The 17,867-nt window shown below is 59.2% G+C and overlaps 2 protein-coding genes across 2 annotated transcripts; both read left to right on the top strand.

Moving 5' to 3' along the window:
- Positions 1-275: 275 nt before the first annotated feature.
- Positions 276-17,740, top strand: LOC309638730 (uncharacterized protein). Its single transcript, XM_082415025.1, has 12 exons — positions 276-423; positions 2,538-3,517; positions 4,010-4,099; positions 8,947-9,870; positions 10,228-10,317; positions 10,499-10,812; positions 11,682-11,745; positions 12,050-12,150; positions 12,530-12,561; positions 15,714-16,624; positions 16,835-16,924; positions 17,041-17,740. The coding sequence occupies exons 2-12, from the start codon at positions 2,588-2,590 to the stop codon at positions 17,314-17,316; spliced, it is 3,822 nt and encodes a 1,273-aa protein (XP_082271151.1). The 5' UTR covers positions 276-423; positions 2,538-2,587; the 3' UTR covers positions 17,317-17,740.
- Positions 13,713-14,984, top strand: NAA80 (N-alpha-acetyltransferase 80, NatH catalytic subunit). The gene is given in 2 exon segments (XM_082413165.1): positions 13,713-13,747; positions 13,749-14,984. Coding segments are annotated over 2 exon segments (1,056 nt in total). The 5' UTR covers positions 13,713-13,727; the 3' UTR covers positions 14,785-14,984.
- Positions 17,741-17,867: the final 127 nt, after the last annotated feature.

Genomic DNA, 17,867 nt, shown 5'->3' with positions numbered 1-17,867 from the left:
GCCTCAATCTTAAGGGCAGGTTGGGGAGAAAAGCTTTCAGTGTTAAGGAAGCTGCCAGCACGGGGGAGGCTGGCACCTGAACCAGGTCCCCCAGCCTTCCTGTCACCTGGTGCAGTTTGCTGGGCCAGGGCCTACTCAGGGGAAGGGTGGGGCGGGCAGCCAGCCAGCAGGGCATGCCGGAGGGAAACGGTCAAGGCGGTCCCCTCCCCCGCGCATGTTCCTGGCCCTTTCCTCTCTGAGGGGCAGCAGGAAGTGAGGAGAAAGGGCCGGGGCGGGAGGCGGGAGTGGGTGGGAGGGATGGGGTTTATCAAGTTGCCGGCGGGCTGCCCGGAGGGCAGCAGCTGGTGCGAGTAGCTTGTCTGGAGACTTACCCCGGGAAGGAGGGAGGCCGCCGACCTACTGGGCCGACGGACTCCCACACAGGTGAGCCCAGGGCAGAAGACTGGTCTGCACCCTGGTACATGCGCTCACAGCAGCGCTCCCTGCCTCTCCTCCCAGGCGCGCGGGCGGGGAATGGGCTGGCCATACAGACCCGGGCCCTTTGGGGAGCTGAGGATCCCGGGGGAGCGTATCTAGGAAGAGGCAAGGAATACTCCCCCCATTCCAGCTCCAAGCCTGCTCCCCAGAGGGAGGGGCTGGCAGGACGAAAGGACTTAGGATACTGGGCAGAGAGGCCCAGGGGAAACCCTCTGGCCGGGCCGGCTTTCTCTGCCGTCTGGCCAGGAACTTCTGCAAGGGTGGCAGCTTCCTCAGAGTTGAAAGGAAGCCTTGGGGGCTCCCACAGGCCCCCCAGAGACTGGAGAGGAGGCGATGGGAGCCCAGGGATTGGCCTGTGCCTGATGCAGGTCGGGGGCAGGGGGACGCCCTATCCCCAGGGCCCGCTGGGCTTACTGGCCCCAGCCGGGCGGGCCTAGCTGCGACCCACAGCTCGTGTTGCCAGGACAACCACTGCCTCCACCCAGTCCTGGAAGAGCTAAGACGCGGGTGCTAGGCCCCCTCCCCAAGTCTGGCAGGGGGCGGGGATTCCCTTCAGACCAGGGTCGGGGGAAGGGAGCCCTGATCCGTAGGGGGCGGCACATTACTGTCCTGCGAAACCGGAGATCGGCTCTGGTCACCGTCCCCCTTTCCATACAAAGGGGCCCCAGGACTGGAGACTACGCTCAGGGATGCTGAGCCAGATTCACTACTACCCCCGGCCAAGGCCTCTGGGTCCCACAGCACCTCCTTCTGGCCGGGTGACGGAACGCCACCTCCTTTATTCCCTCCCCGACCCCGGTCCTTTATGCTGTCCCTTTAAGCGGCTGGCCGCGTCGCAGAGCAGGGAGGACTGTACCACCGGTCGCAGGCTGCGGGGGGGAATTTGGGGCTGACTGGCCCTCACGGCTGAGACTCCACAAGAAAGCCCCATTTGGAGGGGTCTCACGGTCCCAGATTGATGGCCACATTCCTCGGCAGAGGATCTGGGGACCTTGGAGCCCAAAACGCAGCACTGGCTGCCCGAAAGTCAGGCACACCTTTCCGCCCCCGCCGCAAATCCTGCGCAGGGCCCGCCTCCGCGCTGAATTCTTAAAGGGCCCGCGGGCTGGGGGGGCGGAGCCAGTAGAGGCGCCGAACCGGGGCAGTGCCTGGTAGAGCTGCCGGAGCGGGCCGGGCTGGGGCGGGGATGGCGATGGCCCTGGCGCAGGTCCCGGCGGCTCCCTGCGCGAGGTGAGGGAGGGCAGTGCGAGCCTGGCGGCCCTCTCCGCGGGCTCTGTTCTGAACCCCCAGGGAGGCGGCCCAGGACCCCCCCCCAACTTTGGGCCGGGTTCAGCCCCCACGTGCGGGGCGGGGGCGGGGTCCCGGACAAAGGCCAGGTGGAGTGGGCTTTACCCCGGACCGCTTGGCCCGCGGGCGCGATCATTCCTGGTAGCTGTAGAGGAAATGCCGGTCTGCCAGCGCCACCGTGGGAGATCCACCACCCCTTTGTCCCCGCGGGGCCTCCACCAAGCTTGGGAGAGTGTCTGCGCTGAGACAAAGTCTGTTAGCCTCACTCTGCTGCTGGGCGGGTGCTAAAAAAGATACCACCTCTGGGGCTGTGTTACAGCTTCCTAGCTGCTTCATCAGCTGTGCCTTGCCTTACCCAAATGCTATGGTTTCTCAGGACCAAGAGTACTTCACAGGGTAAAGTGGGCCTCGGTTTGGGGCTCTCAGAAACCTTGTCCTGGGTGGTATTCAGCCATGTGTGAGTCCCTGGGCAGTGAGTCTATAGCTCAATTCGTCCAGTTCTCAGAGGGGTCACAGACCTAACAAGTTCCTGCCCAGCCGTAGGCTACCTGCTCCAGGAAGGAGCCCTGTGCTCCTGGCAGTGAGTTCGGGGGGTGTCTTGCCTGCCTCTCAGTGGTCTGTGGTCTCTCAGACCTGTTATAGCCAATAACAGGGTCTGAACAACCCTGGGCACAGTGCCCTACACAGCATGGGCTTTGGGAGTATGGATGGGTTTGGGGTGGACACCTCCAGGATTCTATAGACTGATTTGCTGTCTCCCACCTTTCCCCCAGTTCCTGAGCTAGTGCCAGGCAGGTGACACTGTCTTCCTGCAGCCCCCAGCATGTGGGCAGGCCTGGGCCCTGCCATCACACTGGCCCTGGTGTTGGCGGTGGCATGGGCCACGGAGCTGAAGCCCACAGCACCACCCATCTTCACGGGCCGGCCCTTTGTGGTAGCATGGGACGTGCCCACACAAGACTGTGGCCCACGCCACAAGGTGCCACTGGACCCAAAGGACATGAAGGCCTTTGATGTGCAGGCCTCACCTAATGAGGGTTTCGTGAACCAGAACATCACCATCTTCTACCGTGACCGGCTGGGCATGTATCCACACTTCGATTCAGTGGCGAGGTCTGTGTATGGTGGCGTGCCACAGAATGGCAGCCTCTGGGTACACCTGGAGATGCTGAAGGGACATGTGGAACGCTACATTCGTACACAGGAGCCTGCAGGGCTGGCAGTCATCGACTGGGAGGACTGGCGGCCAGTGTGGGTACGCAACTGGCAGGACAAGGATGTGTACCGCCGATTATCACGCCAGTTGGTGGCCAGTCGCCACCCTGACTGGCCACCAGACCGCATAGTGAAGCAGGCGCAGTATGAGTTTGAGTTCGCTGCACGCCAGTTCATGCTGGAGACACTGCGATTTGTCAAGGCATTTCGGCCTCGGCACCTGTGGGGCTTCTACCTCTTCCCCGACTGTTACAACCATGATTATGTGCAGAACTGGGAGACCTATACAGGCCGCTGCCCTGATGTTGAGGTCTCCCGAAATGACCAGCTGGCCTGGTTGTGGGCCGAGAGCACGGCCCTCTTCCCCTCTGTCTACCTGGAAGAGACGCTCGCTTCCTCCACTCATGGCCGCAACTTTGTCAGCTTTCGTGTTCAGGAGGCCCTTCGCGTGGCTCACACCCACCATGCCAACCACGCGCTCCCGGTCTACGTCTTCACGAGGCCCACCTATAGCCGCGGACTCACAGGGCTTAGCGAGGTATGTGCCTCCCAGGGCCCTGCCTTCGTCCTTGGGAAACCACTGCAGGCCTCCTGCCCCCAAGTTTACTGGCTACTCTACATCTCCTCACCTCATTCTCTCTGTAACCCTATGAAAGGGTGGCATTGTTATCTCCATTTTGTGGATATGAAAATTGAGGGCCAGAGATGCTGAGAAATTTACCCAGAACTTCTCAGCAAATCCAGGCAGAGCAGGGACTTGGGCCTAGTATTCTGACTTTGTGGTCCATCCTGATAGATACATACTAGGCTCAAGTGGGCCCTTGGCTTGGGAATGGGAGGCCGGAAGTGGGGGTGGAAACGGCTTAAACATTTAAGGAGAAAGTGAAACAGCTGCTGCCTAGGGGTGAGAAGGAGAGGACTGGGCTGGGGGAGGTTAGCAGGTCTGAACAGGCTAGGGCCTGCCCACCCTGTCTGTCCTTCTCACCTTGTGGTCTCAGTCTTCCCCAGTGACCATCTCCTTCCCACGCAGATGGATCTCATCTCCACCATTGGCGAGAGTGCAGCCCTGGGTGCAGCTGGTGTCATCCTCTGGGGTGATGCGGGGTACACCACCAGCATGGTAAGTAAGATCCACCCAGCCTACTGGAGCTGAGTCTGCAGGGACAGGCAGAGCGTCTGTGCTTTTGGCTGCAAACCTCAAAGTGGTCCCCTCATCTGTCTCCCACCCAAGGAGCCCCAGTCCCAACAGAGAAGACAGAGTCCCTCCCCTTCTCCCAGGAAGGGGGATTTGCTGTCCTGACCAGCTGTTGAGTTCCACCCTGCCCCATCTGCCCTGCTGGGTTCCAGTCCCTGCCCCCACCCCCTTCTTTGAAGGAATAGGAACAGTGAGGGCTCAGGCATGCGTGTGTGTGTGTGTGTGTGTGTGTGTGTGTGTGTGTGCATTGTTAAAAGAAGGTACAGTCACCACAGTGTAGACAGAGTTTCCATCTGGGCCTGTGGGCTAAGACAGCTGACCCTGATCCCTGACCTCTGCCCCCAGGAGACCTGCCAGTACCTCAAGGATTACCTGACTCGGTTGCTGGTACCCTACGTCGTCAATGTGTCCTGGGCTGCCCAGTATTGCAGCTGGGCCCAGTGCCATGGCCACGGGCGCTGTGTGCGCCGTGACCCCGGTGCTAATACCTTCCTGCACCTCAGTGCCAGCAGCTTCCGCCTAGTGCCTAGCCACGCACCTGGTGAGCCGCAGCTGCGACCAGAAGGGGAACTCAGTTGGGCCGACCGCAACCACCTGCAGACGCACTTTCGCTGCCAGTGCTACTTAGGCTGGGGCGGCGAGCAATGCCAGTGGGACCGCAGGCGGGCAGCTGGGGGTGCCAGTGGGGCCTGGTCTGGGTCCCACCTCACCAGCCTGCTGGCTGTGGCCGCCCTGGCCCTCACCTGGACTTTGTAAGGGTCTCTCACGCAGCTGCCAGGCAAGCTGGCCTCTGCCACAAGGGCTCTGCCAGGCATGTAGGAGCCCACAAGAGGTGGACAAACCAGAGTCTGAAGGGGCAGAGCCCCATGGGATGCCCAGTAGGGTGTCCGTACCAGCTCCCACCCCCTGTTCTAAGGGGGAGGGACAGTCCCGTGGGAGGCCCCTTCTCTCCCTGCCAGAGAGGAAGAGGGGCACAGCTGGGCGGGGGAGGACCTGACCCTACTCCCCTGCCCCTGAATAGTTTATTATTATTATTTTGGGGTCTCTTTTGTAAATTAAATGTGAAACAACTGCTTCTTTGCTTGGACTGTCTGTGCCTGGGCCAGGGCATGTGAGAGAGATTTCAGGGTCTTCCATATAAGGTTTGAGCTCAGTTCTGTCTCTGTGAGACTCTCTGCTGGGAACTTCTCATCTGTAAAATGCATTCACTGGGATCTGCAGGCCAGAGCTTCCCACTCTAGCTGTCCTGCTAGGGCAGGGGCCACTGGGAGTGGAGGGACTCACAGTCTACCCCAACACCAAGGACCTTGCTTTATCCATATTGATTGGAAAACAGTTGGGTACAATCGTCTGTGAGGGATGGGACTCATTGTGCTTCTCCTACTTGGTACTGTATCCCCAGCTGGGCTGGTGCCAGTCGCCTCGTCTTGCCCACCCAAGGAGAAAGGGGAAAGCGGATGTTTGATCTTCCCTGGCTGGGCAGGTAGCCAAATCACTCCTCCCTGCTGTTCTCACAGGCAAGGGCGTCTCCTCCACTCCCCAGTCCGAAGGACAGTGGACTTCAGCCACACGCACTTCTCCCCATCTGGCTCAGAGTCCTCCACTGGGTATGGTCAGAGGGAGGCAAGCAGGGCATTGGGATCTGAATCATGAGGTCCAGTCCCTGTCGCACTGCAGAGATGCATGATGGGGTGAGGGGGAGGCATCCTCAACAGTCAGCCCTGTAATGGCCATGGGAGAGCATAGCTTGTCCCCAGCTGTCCCAGGAGAGAGAAGTAGCAGCCAGAGCAGTCATACCAGCTCTGACCTGCTTCACTTCCTCTGCTTCTGAAGTGAGTTATTCTGGGTGGGGCCCTGCCCCTCCCCTCAGCCATTGGACCCACACCTGGATTCCTCCTGTCCCTATCAGTGATGACTGAACCCCTGCCCTCAGATAACACCGGCTCTGGGGAGATAGACTCAAGAAACTGTCGAGCAGTGAGGAGGGCACCCCAGCCACAAGGACTCGGGAAGTAGCCTCAAGGAAGTGCTTTCTACATTGAGGTTGGGTTGGGTTTTTTTTGGGGGGTGGCGCACCACGCACGGCACATGGGATCTTAGTTCCCTGACCAGGGATTGAACCACTGCCCCCTGCAGTGGAAGCACGGTTTCCTAACTCCTGGACCGCCAGGGAAGTCCCTACATTGAGAGTCCCTACACTGAGTTTTGAAAGGTGAGGGGGAAACTTGATGCTGGGAACAAAGCATGGGCAAAGGCTGGAGGAAGACAGAACACAAATGGAGACACAGAGTTTGAGGCTAGGGTGTGACAGGGGGGTATGCTGCAGGTGGCCCTAGAGTGGCACCAGGCCTGATTTTGTCTGATGATGGTGACTATCTTACCTGTTCAGTGAACACACTGAGCACACACATGTGCCAGGGCTGGGCTGGGTGCTGGGGATGCACCCATGAACCACACCAGCAAAGACTGCCATCCTCAGGGGTATGATGGCATAAAGGGAGATGCACTTCGGATGCCAAGACCAAGTCAGATGTTGGACAGTGGAGAGTGCTCCCCAGAGAGGCATGCAGGCAAGGGGATGGTGTGGTTAGAGCCTGGAGAAGCAATCCTCACCAAATCGATATTGATTCAGGTTGTAAAGTGATCCTTCATCCCTCTGGCTGCTGATGGCAGAGAATAGAGAGGAGGTGGGGTGGTAGCACTGGGAGGGAGATGTCAAATCACATGGTGGGGGTAGGGGAGGGGTCCTGGCTGCTTGTGACCAAGGTGGGGAGAGGCCGGCTGGAGAGAAGATTCAGGTGTAGATCAATAAGGCCATAAGATGGTGGAGCCAGCAGAGGGAGGGCAAGGAAGGAGGAGCTGTGACCTATCTCCCCAACACCTGTGACTTCCCCTACCCAACTGTGACCCCACACACAGCTGTGACCTCCCCTACACAGATGTGACCCATGCACACCTGTTAGCTACCCCGCCCACATCTGTAACCTGCCAACACACAGGTTATCCAGACATACCTGTGACCTGACCCACGCAGCTGTGACCTGGCCATGAGCTCAGGTTCAGACTGGGCTGTAGGCCCAGGCAGTGCTTTCACCTGGGCCAGGAATATGATGTTTCCTTCATCCCACTCTGGCAGGCAAGTCTGGGCCTGAGCACCTAGCAGGTCTCAGTTGCTAGCGTCTGAATCAGCAAACAAGCAAAATCACAAAGGAATGAACAAGCGCGTCATCACTGATACACTCATGCTCATACCCGTAGTCACACAAACATGGGGTCTCATGGTCATAAGACAACAGGGTCTCACACACACCAAGTCTCAGGCACTGGGTCCCACACTTGCACATACACACTACTGGAGTTTGTGGAGAGTCCCAAATGTCCACTGACTGGAGCTTTATACACACACAGTCACTGATCCAGCACATATACAAAGGGTGACAACGCAGCCCTGACTTCAGGAACACGGTGCCTTTCAGACACAGGTCCCTAAAGGAGGAATGACTTATCCACTAGGCACACCGGTAGGCACAGGGCCACAATACTTATACGGGCCCACAAAAATGTTTTAATTTTAATCTTTTTTAATCAGAAGAAAAAATATAGGAATAATGAATATAAAATAATGAATTCAGTCTGGATTATATCTGTCCTTATGCCAATATAGTCGTAAAATATATTTTTTTAAAAATATGTATTTTTTTGGCCGCGCAGCATGCGGGATCTTAGTTCCCCAACCATGGATCGAACCCGTGCCCCCTGCAGTGGAAGCACAGAGTCCTAACCATTCCCTTAAAATGTTTTTTTGAGGAATGGGTCCACAAAGGTGAAAGTGCCTAGGGCCCATAGGTGTCATAATGCAGCCACGTGGGGAAGGCACCCAGACTCCAGTATCACAGACAGGGCTGCCCAGTCGGATCTGCCACCCAGACAGCCCCCATGCACTGCCTCCATCCCCACATCATCCCAAGTAAAGCCACAAAGTCCAGCCCCAGTGCTGACAGAGTGGGAGGGGCCACTTCCGGCCTAGCCCCACCTCCTACCAAGGGCACTTTGCCAGGAGTGCAGAGGTGGCTCTGCCATCTGGCACAGCCCTCTAACCCAGGGCCCGCCCCTCAGCCCGCCCCCAGACTGGGTGGGGTGACCCCTACAAAAGCTCAGGGTTTGCAGCAGCAGCTTCTTCCTCCAAGAGTCTCGGTGCAGCTGAGGCCAGAGTTAAGGAACAGAATCTTGCTGATCCCTGCATAGGCCCTCACCCTGAGGTCAGGAAGTTTGGAGAATGAGGCCTTTCAGCCCTGAGGTCAGCAGGGACAAGTGGGCAGATTGGCGGGCGTACAGGAGGGCTGGACTGACCTTTCCTGCGTCACTGAGCATCCCCTCCTGCATGCGTGGCCAGGATTCCTGGGGGAAGAGACAGGGAAGCCCCCGCCTCCATCAGTCGGCCAGCCTGGGGGCTGAGGGCCTGGCTCTCAGCCACTTTTCTCAAGACAGATGTCATGGCTTCTGTGGCCCTTGGGGAAGGGGGTGGGCAAGCCAGGACAAGACCTGTGGGAGACAGAGGGCAGAGGTCGGCCCAAGAGGCAACTCGGGTGTGCCCTCTAGTGGCCATGTTCCCCTCAATGCCTCTCCTTTGCCCTCTGACTTCCCCGAGCCCTGCAGGTCAATATTTACCTGAAGCCAGAACAGAGGTGGATTAATAAGGGACTTGGCCTGCCTGCCCTCAGTAGGGGTCAGAGAGTTCAAGGACTGCTTTCAGCTCTGCCTCCCCTGGCCAGGTTTCCCTAGACCTGCCCTGTGCCATGGCAGCCCACCTGCTTCCCATCTGCACCCTCTTCCTGAACTTGCTCGGCATGGCCAAAGGCTCCAGGGACCCCGTGGTACCCAACCGGCCCTTCGCCACCATCTGGAATGCAAACACCCAGTGGTGTCTAGAGAGGCATGGCGTGGACGTGGACATCAGTGTCTTTGATGTGGTGGCCAACCCGGGGCAGACCTTCCGTGGCCCTGACATGAACATTTTCTACAGCTCCCAGCTGGGTACCTACCCTTACTACACATCTGCTGGGGAGCCCGTATTCGGTGGCCTGCCCCAGAATGCCAGCCTGGCTGTCCACCTGGTCCGCACATTCCAGGACATCCTGGCTGCCATACCTGCATCCAACTTCTCAGGGCTGGCAGTTATTGACTGGGAGGCATGGCGCCCACGCTGGGCCTTCAACTGGGACACCAAGGACATTTACCGGCAGCGTTCACGGGCACTGGTACAGGGGCAGCACCCTGACTGGCCAGCTCCTTGGGTGGAGGCAGCAGCTCAGGACCAGTTCGAGGGGGCTGCCCGGGCCTGGATGGCAGGCACCCTCAGGCTGGGACAAGCACTGCGGCCTCGTGGCCTCTGGGGCTTCTATGGCTTCCCTGACTGCTATAACTATGACTTTAAAAATCCCAACTACACCGGCCAGTGCCCACCAGGCATCCGTGCCCAGAATGACCAGCTGGAGTGGCTGTGGGGCCAGAGCCGTGCCCTCTACCCCAGCATCTACCTGCCCGCAGCACTGGAGGGCACGAAGAAGGCACAGATGTTTGTGCAGCACCGTGTGGGTGAGGCATTCCGTTTGGCCGTGGGTGCAGGGTACCCTGATCTGCCAGTGCTGCCCTACGTCCAGATCTTCTACGACATGACTAACCGCTTTCTGCCCCTGGTGAGACTCCTGTGACCCCGCCCACCTTGTAACCTACCTTGTCAGGCATTAGTCCAGTAAGTGAGGCCACACAGCCCTGGGGCACTTTAGCCTTGGGGCACTTTCATCCATTCCCTCCCACATTCTTTGAGCACCTACTGTGTGCCAAGTTCTGTGCTAGGCACAGACAATTCAGCATTCTTCAGAAAGAAATCATCCCTGCCTGCATGGCACTCACAGGCTAGAGTGAGGGCAGGCTTGCCTCTGGCCGCCAGAGCTAGAGCAGGCTATGAATTATTTGTCCCATGCAATAGTGTTACAGCAGTCTGCTGTGGGGACAGAGGGAGGCCCCACAGAGCTATGCTGTCCTTTCCCCAGGAGGAGCTGGAGCACAGCCTGGGGGAGAGTGCAGCCCAGGGGGCAGCAGGAGTGGTGCTCTGGGTGAGCTGGGAGAACACAAGAACCAAGGTGAGCTCAAGCCCAGGATGGGGGTGAGGGTGGGGGCAGGAGTGGGGCTGCCAGGCTGACTGGGGAGACCCTGGCCCACCCTTTACCCCTGCAGTCCTGGCTGACCAGCAGGTGAGTGCCTCAATGCCCTAGGTGGACCCGTGCATGGCCGTGGTGTCCTGACGCTCCCCCTCCCACCTAGGAATCCTGCCAGGCCATCAAGGAGTATGTTGACATGACACTGGGGCCCTTCATCCTGAATGTGACCAGCGGGGCTCTTCTGTGCAGTCAAGTCCTGTGCTCTGGCCATGGCCGTTGTGCCCGGCGCCCCAGTCACCCTGAAGCCCGCCTCATCCTCAGCCCCACCAGTTTCTCCATCGAGTCCACGCCTGGTGGTGGGCCCCTGACCCTCCGAGGTGCCCTCTCACTCAAGGATCGGTTGCGGATGGCTGTGGAGTTCAAATGTCGCTGCTACCGTGGGTGGACAGGAACATGGTGTGAGCAGTGGGGCATGTGGTGATTGGCACATGCACACATTGAGTACCTAATGCAATCTGGACCTGGCTACAGCTTTCTCAAGTACAGGCACAGTCACATGAGCCATGGTCACAGTCAGAAGTACACTCAGGCACTGTCATGAGCATATGCCAGCACATTCACACTTGCTTACAGACCAAGATAGTTGCATAAGGAGTTTGAGCCTCGGGCACCCACCCAGCGGAGTTAAAAATATTTCCTCCAGAGACATTGAGCCAGTCTTTAAACTGCAGCAATCACAAGAACTGACGTTCTGGATTTCCCTGGCGGTCCAGTGGTTAAGACTCCGCGCTTCTACTGCAGGGGGCGGGGGTTCGATCCCTGGTCAGGGAACTAAGATCCCGCATGCTGAAAGAAAGAAAGGAAGGGAGGAAGGAAGGAAGGAAGAAAGAAAGAAAGAGCTGACATTCACTGGGTGCCTACTCTTTCCAAGTCATGTGCTAGGCATTTTAAGTAGTCTAACTTAATTGTGCAGTCCTAACACGACGCTATGAGGAAACTGAGGCACACACAGGGAGGGTAAGCACTTTACCCAAGGTTGCAGCCAGAAAATAGAGCAGCTGAGATTCAAACCCAGGTGAATCTGGGTTTGAATCTCCACCCTCTACCTCTACCTCTATAGCGATGGAGCCCTTTGGCTTCTACTATATGTCGCCGGTAATCAGCCCTGCACTGCAACCTGAATCCGTTCAGAGGTAACAGCCTCACAAATAAAGCAAACATGATTCTAACTTCAAGAGCTGTTTATTGAGCGCTTAAAACGTGCAGGCGCTGGGATCCAGAGGGCACAGGAAAATTCTTTTCTCTCGCTCAGATTTGATGTCTGTCCGAGGGCGGCTGCTTCTCAGGGTAGGGCCCAAATTTCAGGAGGAAGCTCCACCTGACCGTTTCCACACTGGGCAGGAGGCTGACGTGAGCCGAGACAAAGCTGAATTGGGGGGAGACCTATCTGAGTCTGGGGCGGGGCGAGGCGGGGCGAGATGGAAGCCCAGCCCACCCGTAACGGAGCCGGCGCTCGGTTCGCGCTCTCTGGGAGCTGGGCCTGGATAAGCAAGGGCGGGAGGGGCAGAGGTAGAGCCAGGGCAGAGATCCAGTCTGCGTCGGGTCCGTGTTATGACGCGAGGGGCCGGGGACGGGGGCTGGCCGCCCCGAAGACCCGGGACCTGGTGGTGTGCCGCGGGCCGTGACGGCTGCAGTGCGTCCGCCGCAGCGCTAGGGGGCGAGCGCCGGGGGCCGGAGGGGTCCGAGCCAGAGACAGCGAGATACAGATCCGTGCAGAGCGAGGACACGGAGCGTCCCGGAGCCAGGCGTCAGCATGTCAGTACTGCCCCCTCCCCATGCGCGGCGTATTCCTCCTCATTGTCCCCCGCTCTCCCCGTCCGCTCCGCGCGTACAGTTCTCAAGTGACTAAGCCGCCCCGCACGCCCTCATTGCGTCTGTCGTTCCCTCCCAGAGCATGCCGAGCCACAGCCGCCCAGAGTCAAGTTCCCGAAGCCCCCACCCCCAAACTCCACGGTTTGTCACCCAGTGGGAGGAAGGGGGAAACTGAGGCAGGAGAGACTGCCGCCTCTCTCTGTGGACCCGGGAGCCCCACCCACAGTGGGTGGGGTCGGCACAGAAGGGGTTGAGCCTGAGGGGGAAGTCGGGGGCTCCAGGCTCAGGGGCGGATCCTGGGGTTTCCTCTCTCCTGGTCCAGAGGTGCAGTTGCTGCGGAGGTGGCTGATGCAGGTGAGGGGCTTATAGCCCTCTGAGTGGGATGTGGTATGAGGGGAGGGGGCTACCTGTTACTGATCAGTGTAGAATTGGCCTCAAGCTCACGGGCCCTTCCTGGGGAGGGGGGGAAGGGGAGCCAAGTCATCCTCTATGGAACAGGTGAGTAAAAGGGTGGGGCCCAGCGGCCACCTATCGCTAGAAATCCCCCAGCATTGACCCTCCTGCCAGCAGAGCCTGGGGTAGGATGGGCACACAATGGAGTTCGGGGTCAGGAGGTCTGAGCCCCCAACCTGGTAGCCGTTGGACACCCCTGTGGATGTAGGAAGGAAGCTGTGGTTCTTATCTAGCTAGGGTGGCTACGAAACAGGCCAGTGGGGAACCAGGCCTGCAGGAGCCACACTGCTGTGTGAGCCGGGCCCTTTCTGAGGGGCAGTTGGGTCCATGCCCAGTCAAAGTGTCCTGAGCTGGGCAGTGTTGGGGAGGGAGCCATGGACTCTGTGCCCCTGGTAGGGAAGGCAGTCCAGGGAGGGGAAATTTGAGCCTGATGGGTGGGTGAATGGCACCCCAATATCGGTTAGGTGGCAGGCATGGCCCAGGTGGTCAAAAAGGCTGGGACCTGGAGTAGGGAGAAGGGTGGGACAGGGGAGTTCCTAGGGAAGCTATGTTCCCCGAAGGGAATACAGCGTTTAAGCAGGGGGTCGTGGTGTCTAGTTTGTATGCTCTTTCTGATGGCCAGCCAGCTGCAATGGTGTAGGGCTGGATCTACTCTCCTGGGGAAGACAAAGCGGTAGCCAGAGCAGGCTGGGGCCTGGACTCTTGAGTTCTGCCCTAGCCTTTAGCCCTCAGCCTCCATACAGTGTAAGGTAGAGCACCCAGGACCCATCCCCTCTGCTCTCCACCTGAGTCAGGTCCCCCAGGTATAGGGGATGGGATCCTCCAGGTCACCTGTGCCATCAGGTGAGTATGAGGACAAGGTGCAGCCCACCAGTTCCAGGATGTGTGGCCCTCCTTAGCACTCTGTCAGCCACTCCCTGCCCCAGCCCCATCCTCCCTTCTGGCACAGCCCAGCATGGCTGTTGTCCACAGGAGGAGCACCCTTCTGGTCTCAGGAGATACCACTGCCTGAAGACTGTGGCCTTAACCCCCAGCCTGCCACTGAGCCACCTGTAACCCAGCAGGAGATGACCTTGGCTCCCAGCCTGGCAGCTGAGCCTGGATCCCACATGTAGGCAAGAGCTGACTCTGAGCCCTGGCCCAGCCAAGCTGACCCCTACCCTAGACCCTATACACCAGGTGGCTCTGATCCTGAGTACCACCCCAGCCCAACTGACTCTGGATCCTGCATGCCAGCCAGAGGTGACCCTGAGATCCAACCTGGCCAAGCTGATCCTGGATCCTACACACCAGCCAGATCTGACCCTGAGCCCCAGGCTAGCTGAGTTGACCCTGGGTTCTGCATGCCATCCAGAGATGACCCTCAGTCCTGGCTCAACTGAGCTGACCCTGGATCCCGCACGCCAGCCAGAGGAGACCCCAGCCCCCAACCTGGCTGAGCTGACCCTGGAGCCTGTGCACTGCCGACCTGAGCTCCTGGATGCCTGTGCCGACCTCATCAATGAGCAGTGGCCCCGCAGCCGCACCTCCCGCCTGCACTCCTTGGGCCAGTCCTCAGATGCCTTCCCTCTCTGCTTGATGCTGCTGAGCCCCCGTCCCACGCCAGAGGCAGCCCCCATTGTGGTGGGCCATGCCCGCCTGTCACGGGTGCTGGACCGGCCCCAGAGCCTCCTAGTGGAGACGGTGGTGGTGGCCCGAGCCTTGAGGGGCCGTGGCTTTGGCCGCCGCCTCATGGAGGGCCTCGAAGCCTTTGCTCAGGCCCGGGGCTTCCGCCGGCTACACCTCACCACCCATGACCAGCTGCACTTTTACGCCCACCTGGGCTACCAGCTGGGTGAGCCTGTGCAAGGCCTGGTCTTCACCAGTCAGCGGCTGCCTGCCACCCTGCTCAATGCCTTCCCCAGGGCCCCCTTTCCCCGGCCACCCTGCAAGGCCCCTATCCTGACTGCCCAAGCTGCCCCAAGAGCCCCCAAGGGGTCATCATTGCCGCCACCCCCACCCCTGCCTGAGCCCTTGACCACCCTACCCCCACCTCCAGGAGGGCCCCCTCCACAAAGCCTGCTGGAGACTCAATACCAAGACCTGAGAAGACGCCCCATATTCTGGATGGAGAAAGACATCTGAGGGCTACCCAGGGCAAGATGCTGTCTTTCTGGGTCAGTTGACTGCCCAGGACAGTACCAGCCTCAGCCCACTGGCCATCCCTCAGCTTCTAGCCCCTGAGGGCAGCTTCAGCCTAGGCATGTTTCCTGAGTGCCAGTGGAGATGGCGCCATGGCTGTGGCTCAGAGCTCTCAGTGTGGCTGAATAAAGGCTTCTGTTGGGTGTGGTTGTGACAGTGTATTTGTTGACCCCCACCCTCATCTCCCAGCCTTGTCTTAGGTCCTCTGTCCCTGCAGGGGTCCTCAGATCCACCTCGGCCTTAGGGCCATGGGTGGAGAGACACCTGCCTTTTACCTCTCTCATTCTGCCAGGCCCAGGGGACAAGGAGACATTCACTCATCACCATTCACTGAGCACCTGCTGTGTTACAGGCCCTGGATTGGGCACAGGCAGTGGGGAACTAGACAGATAGGGTCTCAACCCAAGGGACAGGGCAGGGCATACTGTGGCAGGATCCATGCTGGGACAGTGGGAGCTAAAGTGCCCTCACTCCACTTGGAGATCTGGGAGACCTCCCAGGGCAGGTGATGTCATAGCAGAGACCTGAGTGCTGAGTAGAAATTAAGCCAGGCAAGGTGGGGGCTGAGTGTTCTTGGGGCAGGAAACAAAATGGGCAGAGGAAAGAAGGGGACTTATGAAAGCTGTAGGTGGGGGAGGTGTCAGAGGGCACGGTGGTGCCATGGCAGAGATGGACAATACAGAAGGGGAGCTGCCCAAACCAGCTTGGGTTGTGGCTGCTCTGAGAGGCCTATGAGACCCCTTGGGAACCAGGCTTTACGTACCTCCCTTTCTTGTGAGGAGGAGCTGGTGGAGTTTTCCCAGCTTTCTCTGCTGTGTGGAAGGTGTGGCCATGGCCATGGAGTCTAAGCTCACACCCCCTCTCTCCTGCAGGTTTCCATCCCTGGGGCATGACCATGCAGCTAGGCCTGGCCCTGGTGCTAGGGGTGGCCCTGTGCTTGGGGTGTGGCCAGCCCCTGCTGCAAGCCCCTGAACACCCCTTCTTGGTGCTGTGGAACGTGCCCTCAGCACACTGTAAGGCCCGCTTTGGCGTGCACCTGCCACTAGAGGCCCTGGGCATTGCAGCCAACCGTGGCCAGCGTTTCCACGGCCAGAATGTCACCATCTTCTACAAGAACCAGCTTGGCTTCTATCCCTACCTTGGGCCGAGGGACACAGCTCACAATGGGGGCATCCCCCAGGCTGTGCCCCTTGACCGCCACCTGGCATGGGCTGCCTATCAGATCCGCCGCAGCCTGCAACCTGGCTTTGCTGGCCTGGCAGTACTGGACTGGGAGGAATGGTGTCCACTCTGGGCTGGGAACTGGGGCCGCCGCCAGGTCTATCAGACAGCCTCCTGGGCTTGGGCACAGCGGTTATTCCCCAACCTGGACCCCCAGGAGCAGCTCTACAAGGCCCGTATCGGCTTTGAACAGGCAGCCCGTGCACTGATGGAGGACACACTGCGGCTAGGCCGGGCACTGCAGCCCCATGGGCTCTGGGGCTTCTATCACTTCCCTGCCTGTGGCAATGGCTGGCATGGTACAGCTTCCAATTACACGGGCCACTGCCATGCAGCCACCCTTGCCCGCAACACCCAACTGTATTGGCTCTGGGCCGCCTCCAGCGCCCTCTTCCCCAGCATATACCTCCCACCCAGGTTACCACCTGCTCACCACCAGGCATTTGTCCGATACCGCCTGGAGGAGGCCTTCCGTGTGGCCCTCGCTGGGCACCCACATCCCCTGCCTGTCCTGGCCTATGCCCGCCTCACACACCGGAGCTCTGGGAGGTTCCTGTCCCAGGTGAGTGAAAACTGAAGTCTAGGGGCCTGACTGGGGAGGCATGACATTCTCTGAGGGCCTGAGAAGCCACTCAGAGGCTCAGGGCCAAGGGGCCCTCCTCTAGGGGTGGAATCGGATCATGGCAGTGAGCCATGAAAGTTCTTGAAGATGGAGGTAGGGCCAGATGGAGCTGGCCAGCCCAGCCCTGGCTTAGCAGCTCTCTGCCTCCAGGATGAACTTGTGCAGACCATTGGTGTGAGCGCCGCACTGGGGGCAGCCGGCGTGGTGCTCTGGGGGGACCTGAGCTTCTCCAGGTCTGAGGTGATCATTGCCCCCTCCAGCCTGCCACACAGCCCATGCTGGGGTCCCAGAGATGGGGAAAGACCATGTCAGGGCCATGGAGCAGAAGCATTGATACATCCCTTCCCTCTCCTCAGGAGGAGTGCTGGCATCTCCATGACTACCTAGTGAGCACCCTGGGCCCTTATGTGATCAACGTGACCAGGGCAGCCATGGCCTGCAGTCACCAGCGGTGCCATGGCCATGGCCGATGTGCTTGGCAAGACCCAGGACAACTGGAAGTCTTTCTGCACCTGGAGCCAGATGGCAGCCCTGGAGATTGGGAGTCCTTCAGCTGCCGTTGTTACTGGGGCTGGGCTGGCCCTACCTGCCAGGAGCCCAGGCCTGAGCTTGGGCCTGAAGAAGCAACATAAAGCCAGGAGTCACGTGCGTCTGACCTTCATGTTCCTGCTGCCATCTTTCCCGTCCTGGAGGGAGGACTTTGTCCCACTCTTGTTCTATTTAGCTTACCATCACTTCTCCCATGCACACACCCCACTTCCCATGGGATCCCTGGGGAGTGGAAGAGGCCAGAAAAAAACATACTGTTTTAAAACTAGAGGCCCTCTGACATCACCTGATCCCTCCTGACAAGAAAGCAGCCCCAGGAAGAGTCGGTGTTCCAGAAGGTTAAGGTTGCCAGCCCAGGGCTCTGTTCTACACCTCACTGCGTCCATGGAGAGGTCACAGGAGACCCGTCCAGGGGCAGGTGGGCCCCAAGGAGATCTTGGCTAAGATCTGTAAGGGCTAAGCTGTTGTCTGTAATCTGCTTTCATCATAAAGTTACTTTTTCTTTCACTGCCTGAGGTTTGACTGTTCCCCAATTCTACCAAACCCACCCTCTTCCTGTCGCGAGCGTCCGGCTGCAAGTGCCCAGAGATGCCGGTCCTGCGTCGTGGGCAGCTACAGAGTTAACGACTACACG

This window comes from Balaenoptera physalus (genome assembly GCF_965194825.1).
Source record: "Balaenoptera physalus genome assembly, chromosome: 11".
NCBI lineage: Eukaryota > Metazoa > Chordata > Mammalia > Artiodactyla > Balaenopteridae > Balaenoptera > Balaenoptera physalus.
The sequence above is the reverse complement of the archived record's forward strand: the minus strand, read 5'-3'. Positions and strand labels throughout refer to the sequence as shown.